This window comes from Pelophylax lessonae (assembly GCF_965119305.1).
Source record: "Pelophylax lessonae genome assembly, chromosome: 1".
Lineage (NCBI taxonomy): Eukaryota > Metazoa > Chordata > Amphibia > Anura > Ranidae > Pelophylax > Pelophylax lessonae.
The window spans coordinates 123089988-123098719 of record NC_138768.1 but is presented as its reverse complement, the minus strand read 5'-3'; the positions used below and the strand labels follow the sequence as shown (position 1 = coordinate 123098719).

Below are 8732 nucleotides of genomic sequence, written 5' to 3'. Positions count from 1 at the left end.
CTTTGGTGATCAATGATTAATCATATGATGAGTGGGTAATCAGAGAGACCTTTTTTTGTCAGTCATACCAAAGTGGTATTTCAGTAAAAAGAAAAAAAGTAAAGGCATCTACTGGTAATTCTTGGGCTCTTCTCTTTATAGTTTTAGCTACCGTACATTGCAAGAAACCGGTCTTTTTTCTGTTGTAATCTACATAATATAAACATTCAGTATCCATCAGGAAGCATACATATTGTGAAAAAATATATACCAGAGTATATTCCCAGCGCCTGATGATATATGAATAAAATATAGATATGTTTTAGCAGCAGCTATAGAAAAGATGGATGGGTGTTTGAAAGAAATAGCCTGGTAGTGAGGCTACCTATAGCGCTTGCTGGTATGTGCACACCTTAATAAAGAGGTTTAGTGCAGAAATGAAAATAATGCATTTGTATCTGTGGTAAAGAGCCTGGCTCCCAACAGGAAGGCAAGGCCCCATATCCAATGAGGTGAGGAGAGGAGAGGAGGAAGCCCACCACCCCCATCCATCCCACATTTGGAGAGCCACGAGGAGACTCCTATTAGCCTGGAGGCTACTAAAGCGATATTGGTCTTGATGCTATAAGGCATACAAGACCCACTCCATCTGGTAAGTAACCCACCCTTATCTTACCACGGTGGAAAAGGAATCAGAGCTTCACTATTGTCACAAAGTGGACCGAAATTTCCACGTTGAGCACCTGCACTTTTTGTGTTGGATAAGCATTACTTGCACAAGAGAACCCACCTTTTTTGAACTTTTATCACTAGTTACAATATATGGACTTGAATAAATAAGCCATAAGCACTTTATATCTCACTAATATATATATTTTTTATTACTATCACTATTGTATGAAATATATGTGTATCACTTATCACTATTTATAATTTTTATAATGAATTAGATGTTTTATATGGTGTGAATCAGCTAACATATTGTTTATAAAACACCAGGGTACATATATAATCTTTATCACAGATACAAATACATTATTTTCATTTCTGCATTAAACCTCTTTATTAAGGTGTGCACATACCAGCAAGCACTATAGGTACCTCACTACTCGCTATCACATACCAACTTTCCTAATGAGGGTTCTATGGAACCTTAAGGTTGAAGTTTAGTGAATTTTGTTTTTTTTTACCACCACCAAAACGGTATTTACAATGAATAAGAAGTGTCCCTAGTAATAATGGCTGCCATGTTGTTTGAAACCTTCATTCCTCTGCCCCCCCCCCCCGAATACCCCTGCAACTGTGATCTTCCAGTGCTGTGGGGGTTAATACAAGTGGTTGGACAGGCACTTGTCAAAAGTGCCAACTATGCCTGCCCATTCTGCGCCCTTGGCCATCCGCCATTCATAAAGGCTATACTATCACTTCCTGCAATGAAAAGCACTCTATGAATGTAGGAAGGGAATATGAATGGAGGGTCTGTCTCTTCGATTTCTAGAGTGTTTCAATCGCGGGAAGCGAAAGTACAGCTCCAATGAATGGAGTAGAGGTAATGAATGTAATGAATAATAATAATAGTAATAGTAATGAATGGAGTAATGGGAACTGTGGGCATAGTCAGCACTTTAGACAAATGCCTGTCACACGTCCAGTGGCTCGCATTAACCCCCCCACAGCACTTGAAGATCACAGCTGCGGGGGCATCTTGGGGGCAAATAACTGAAGATTTTAACAAACATAGCAGCCATCAGCACAAGGGATGTGCATTGTAAATACTGTTGCTGGTACTACTAATAAAACCAAAATGTTTTTTTACAAAACTTCAAATTTAAGGTTTCTCCAGAGCTTGCTAGGAGCTCATTGAGCAGTGGGGGCCTGATCTTTCTTCTAATAGTGCCTGCATAGTTCTCACAAATACATTTTCCAGCAGAACCAGCGGAACTCTTTTTTTTTTGCATCGCTCAGGTAAGAAACCACTGACACCAATGATTATTTTAGCTGTCTGTGAAAGGGCCCTTTCTTCCACTGACCAACAATATAAAGGGGTTCTTCTCCCACTGACCACCAAAGTAACCGGGCAGTGCAGGGACAACAAATGTCAGAATCCCTTTCCCCACTGACTAACATTGGAAGAGGGTACTTTTCAACAGATCACCAATCTAAAGAGGACACTACAATTTCCAGTGTCTGTTTCTTTTCTGACAACTGTTATTATTCATTTACGGCTATTATTACTGAAAATAGTTGACACAGAGTAGGGGTGTTTAAAGAGATGATCTGCTCGGGATGACAAATGTGCTGCAAAAAAGAAATATCAGCTTTGAGTGGACTGACAACTCAACATAGTACAACTAAATATAATTCTTTACTAATCTACCTACATTTTCATTTAACTGCTTCTTTCTGCAGACCCGCATTATACGATTAGGGTAAAACAACTACAAGATAACCTTTTCTTAGCAAATAAGTTGCTAACTAAGTAAAAATGACTACAGCTGACAATAGGCTGTAGAGAAAGGCCAACTGACCTCAATATATTAGGCTCCGCAGAGTACAATCTGGAGGCTTCAAAAACAATTAAAAGACAGAAAGAACACCACATGAGGGGAGGAAATAAATAAAAGTAAAAAACCTCAAAACATACATATACTTGAACATCTAATATGAAAGTTGAGGCTAGTGTCCCCTTAAGGATGGTCTTTGACAATAGGCAGCCATAAGGCAGAACACGTTAAACACAATCCCTGGCTGGACCTGGATAGCAGTAACTGGGAGCACCAACATGGTCATGGTGCAAGGAACTGGGATGAATCTCTTTCTGCACTGGAAGCAGGAGGATGTAGTGCTGTTAGTGTCTGGGGACGATTCTGAGGGCTCCTCCGGAGATTATCATCCATCTGCAGAAAGCAAAAGGGAATGTTAGCAAACTGATTCATAGCACAGCAAATGCTACTCACATGAACGTATTCCAAGAGAGATTCACCAAGTGCAACAATTCAAAGCATGTCATCAGAATGGAGCTTTATCTGATAGGACTACAATAGATTGGTTCCTAGGGGTAAGTACTGGACACATCTTTTCTTAGTCTGCTTGACAGATCACATTAAATAATTCTACACAGAAGTAGACAGGAAAATAATTGGGTCTGGTTACTGGAAGATCGGGCATTTTGGAAAGCTTATGAATTCCACTGATGTGAGTGTAGCCATGGGGACCAATCAGAAATGATCTTTCCTTAGATCCCAGTAGCCAAAAAAGACAGCTACTTCACTTCTACCTTGCATACTGTCTTGTTACTATCAATACATTTGCATTTAAGGAATGCATGTTTGGTTTGTGAAAAACTACAAAATCTTGTAAAAGTCACAGTCCACTGATGCATATTTTAAAGTCTGAACAAAGAACACATTATTGTAGCTTGCAGAGAATGCAAGAAAATACCAAATGGGCTTTAAGGTGATCAGGAACAGGCCTTAAATTCCATGCTGTGGTACCTGTATCCATCTGCAACTTAAAGTGTTACTAAATCCACAACAGTAAAATCAGTCTGTATATGCAATAAAGCCTGAGTGTTATGCTCACTGTGGAACCTAAGTGGTTAATCCTCTGCATTGTGTAAACGGCTGTTTGGTCCTGTCTTCTCTGATCCTCCTCTACTTTTACTGTCCCCAATCCATCTCCTGATAGTACAGAGCTTCAGGGGCACTCTGCACATGCTCAGTTTGGCGTTTATTTCTACAGAGTTGTTTTTTTTTTTGGGGGGGGGGGGGTGCATGTGATCAGCACAGGGCCAATCAGCACTGTCCAGACAGAGGGTCGGGAGTCATGCAGCCTCATAGGACAGTCATAGGAGTATGAAAATTCCTCCTACAAGATTCAACCAGATACTGATAGAAGTCACAAGATGCTATAAACTGCTGGTGGGAAAATATATTTAGCAGTGTGCATTTACTAAAATAATGTATTTCCATGTTCTGTGTGCTGTGGGAGACCAGATATAGTGAATTCAGGCTCCTGGGTGTAGTAACACTTTAACCCCTGTGGGGCTCTACGGAAGGTCCAGGCAAGATTAAGCCCCACCCTATCGGTGCTAATCCTTGGACCTGTCACTGAACTGCCAAATGTCAGAACCTCTACTGTCCTCAGAAGGTCAGACACAAGACTTGAACGTTTTTTTTTTTTTTTAAGTTTAACCATAAAGTAATACCCATGTTCCTAAACTGGAAACAAAAGTAAAATGCAAGTACCTTGAAGTATTATCCTTTAAAGCAACCTGAAGCTCAGAGCAATCCATTTACAACTCTTAACTTAGAACTCTAAAGCTTTGGTTCATCTCATCTCACCTGTTACAGCCTTACTATTGGTCGGTATTATATTGAGGGACCAATAAATAAAGCATCATTAAACCCAAAATAAAACATGCATTATTGTTTCTGTACTACTTTTGCCAATTTGGGGGGGGGGGGGTTCAATAGACATCTGTGCAATCAAAACATTATGCTTTGGGGGTGTTTTTCTGCTAAGGGGACAGGACAAATTCACCACATCAAAAGGACGATGGATGGGGCCATGTACCATCAAATCTTGGGTGAGAACCTCCTTCCCTCAGCCAGGGCAATGAAAATGGGTTGTGGATGGATATTCTAGCATGACAATGACCCAAAACACACAGCCAAAGCAACAAAGGAGTGACTCAAGAAGAAGCACATTAAGGTCCTGGAGTGGCCTAGCCAGTCTCCAGACTTTAATCCCATAGAAAATATGAGGAGGGAGCTATAGGTTTAAGTTACCAAACGTCAGCCTCGAAAACCTTAATGATTTGCAGAGAGAAGCGGGACAAAATCCTCATGAGATGTGTGCAAACCTGGTAGCCAACTACAAGAAACATCTGACCTCTGTGATTGCCAACAAGGGTTTTGCCACCAAGTACTAAGTCATGTTTTGAGAAGAGGTCAAATACTTATTTCACTCATTAAAATGCAAATCAATTTCTAACTTTTTTGAAATGCGTTTTTGCTGATTTTTTTTGTTGTTATTCTGTCTCTCACTGTTAAAATAAACCTACCATTAAAATTATAGACGGATCATTTCTTGTCAGTGGGCGAACGTACAAAATCAGCAGGGGATCAAATACTTTTTTCCCCTCACTGTTTATATATATATATATATACACACACACACACACACACACACACACACACATTTTTTTATGATATATCTATAGACATACATATATACATACATATATACACACACTGTATAGTTTTTAACTACAGTATGTTCATATTTGTCAGACGATCCACTTTAACATAGCAACTACAAAAGTCCCCTTATCTATGAAGTTTCTGGGGAAAGAAAATACAGATACAAAAGTTTTTTTGGCCATACTTCTCTTGTGGGTTACAGGATTGCGAGGACAGCGGCTGATGTCACAGAGCCGCTCCAGGCTCTGGATGGATCTGGACCATATTGTTGGGATCCACCCAAATGCCTGATTGGCCGTTGGCTCAGCCTCGCAGACAGCCAGAGTCGGCCACTCCCGCCCCTTCCCCAGCATGGTGCTCCAGTAGCACAATCACAACTCTCTGCTTAGAACGGAACAAGATCGCTCAGTTCTCAGGCTTAGATCCGGTGAGGGACAGCTGCCGCATCAGACCAATGCTGCAACATGGACAGGACTATGAATGTTTATTTTAAAAAAAGATGATGATTTAGCAATGCCTCCAACAGTCAATTGCATGTGAAATCAACATAAAAATCAGGACCTGTGTGTTTTGACCAATTCTATTATGCGGTTTCAACAGCTACTTACTTGAAATCAACGTCTCCTTTTTCAATGAGACCAGAGTATTTCTTTAAAGATTTCTTTTATGGAAAAGTGAAGTTGTGTTAAATTACTGCTGGGAATCGCTTCCTAACGACAACACAGCCCATTTAGTTCAGTTAATGAGTGTGCAGACACAAAGGTATTCTGTTTATAAATACTTTCCCTGCAATGACATCAGCACACTTCCACGTAATGGACGCAGAATTTCTGAAATCAGGATAATTGAGAAAATACGGGTTTCTTATGAACTACTGGAAAATATGACTGGGCTCAAAGCAAAATATAATCAATGTGGCATGCCAGTCGGATATAAAGAAAGCTTTGTTTAAGTAATTCAAGAGCAAATTATTCATATTGCTAGCTATGTACGTGAACAAACAGTGTGCTTTTCTAGATGCACAGTCATTGCTCCCTAGGTTAGACACAGGAGCGTGATCTAGGCTGTAATGGGCCATTTGCTGCGCCAATAGATTGTACTATCCATTCACACCTACTTAATTCCCAGAAATATGAAATGATTTTCCAGATGGACACCTATAGGGAATTGTGGCTCAGCAGCAATGGCATTACCAGATGTGTATTGTTCAGTTCTCCAGTAAATGTTGTCTTTTATATCCAATGCAATACACAATGAGGGCAAATGTCACCACCACTGGGGCTAGGTAGATGTAATCTATGAAACCCAAAACAAAAAGGGACAATACTGTCCACAGTAACTGGGAGATGTATTTTTTTATATCAAACCCTGAGCATGTCTTAAAGCAAAGGTGCTCACCCCCTGGGTCACAACCCTCTGATGTGGCCAGCAACCTCAAACCAGGAAAGCGCATGCCCATGCTTTGGTATGGCAGGACCAGATCACAGGTTACCGACCCACCATCCCAGAGCATCAGATTGCTCGGAGTCAGGGGAGGCAGCAGGTGGCCATGGAGAAAGCAGGAGGCGATGCAACGTCACCTCATGTCCCAGACAGAGTGATATCTAGTGCACTTTGCCTGAGACCTTTTAAGCACCCCGGAGAGCGATGCCAGCAGAAGCTGGAAGATGAAAAGGTCAGTATATATAAACTGACAAGTTTTAACCCTTTCCTAACCCTTTCCTAGTCCTCCCAAAAATGGGTTAGGTATACAGATCCTTCAAGTGGTCATTACAGAACCAGCAATGCACAGTGTAGGGATATAGACTTCTATCTTTAGAAGAAACACTCACACCTAGATGGTATAATACAGTATGCTCCTTTTTTATTTTTTTTTAATTTGCTGCCAGGTAGGGTTTTCATGACAGAACAGAAGTCCTAAAAAGTCTATTATCATAATTGTTTCCCCGTGCCTTTCAGCTGTCATGTACACCGAGTCAGCCATTTTCAGCTCTGTGTTCATTTACAGGACCCGATCTATCTCTGCTATGCATGCATGGAAGTGATGTCATAGTCGACCAACCATTTAAGCGGCTTAAGAGATGGAACCTGGAAAGAAAACCGGGTGATGATAGAAGCACAAGGACCGTGGGACCAGTAACAGCACAGCACTGGAGAGCACATGATGACAGGGAAGCCTGACATAATATGCTAACATGCGGTGCATACTAGGGCATTATGGCATATCCAAAATAATAATCAATAAATTATCAGCGCAACCAACTAGTGAAAAAATCAAAGATGGTATAAACAATTGAAACAACAAATTAATACTGGTGCAAATAAGTATACAAATATCAGTGCAATAATCTGGCTGCAAACACAAATTGTGTAACACCTCACAAATAATATGCAAATACCTATAAAAGTGCTGCGCCAGAAATACTTAATCAATATATAAACAGGTGATATTGATGGTGAAATAAATATCAAGAGAGTCTAAAATGAAGTCCATAAGTGTCCAAGTAAAAGTGAAAAAAATAAAGAAACTTCCAACAAGGTGGTAAAAAAACCAAGGTGATAAGAAAATCATAAAAATGTCTTCACAAACACTGTTGTGCATATATCCCACCACCGGCTACATTGGTCTCTCATCTCAGCCACAGACCCATAAAGGGTCAAAGATCGCATATATCAGCTGGAGCAGCCTGGGGATTATCCTCTCCTAGCTCTCTCGGACAGCCCAACATAGATCACTCAGGTGCGGATGGATGAACTCCAATCAAACTCAGAAATCGGTGTACATATAAAACAAAAGGGACATATATAGTGCTCTCCGTCTGAATACCAATGTCTTTATTAGGTATAGTAAAAGGTACTCACATTTAGCGGCACTCAGCAGGGCACGCAATGCAGACAGATACACATGCAGCTGGGACAAAGGGAAAGTACGACGTCAGGTACCAATCTAGCCGGTGGTGGGATATATGCACAGCGGTGTTTGTGAAGAAATTTTTATGATTTTCTTACCACCTTAATTTTTTTACCACCTTGTTGGAAGTTTCTTTTTTTCACTTTTACTTGGACACTTATGGACTTCATTTTAGACTCTTTTGATATTTATTACACCATCAATATCATGTTTATATATTGATTAAGTATTTCTGGCGCAGCACTTTTATAGGTATTTGCATATTATGGCATATCCCACCTGGGGGCCCATATAAAAAAAAAAACACGTATAGTACTGCTTTAGGAAAAAAAAGACTTATCCAAGCTCTACTGCTATATCGGTGCTCTAGCTGCAACGTCTACTGCAAGTCTGTATCAAACAAAAAGCCAGCCACCACTCAATAGCTTCTTCGTGGGGACTTTATTAATGCACTACAGCAATAGCAGAATCCATATGTGCTAATGCGTTTCGGCCAAAGCCTTCCTTATAGCATACACCGTGCTAGGAGGAAGACTTCTGCCAAAACGAGTTAGCGCATATATATTCTGCTACAGCTGTAATGCATTAATAATGTTCCCAATGAAGAAGCTAGCGAGTGGCTGGCTTTGTGTTTGATA

At 40.4% G+C, this 8732-nt stretch overlaps 1 protein-coding gene across 1 annotated transcript in view; it reads right to left on the bottom strand.

Annotated features, from left to right (window-relative positions):
* Positions 1–2345: 2345 nt before the first annotated feature.
* The window catches only part of MTX3 (metaxin 3), a 76417-nt gene continuing 70030 nt past the window's right edge, over positions 2346–8732 (bottom strand). The window contains exon 9 of the mRNA XM_082268524.1: positions 2346–2876. Within this exon, the coding sequence (XP_082124650.1) occupies positions 2766–2876 (111 nt within the window). The 3' untranslated portion in view covers positions 2346–2765. The remainder of the gene's footprint in view (positions 2877–8732) is intronic.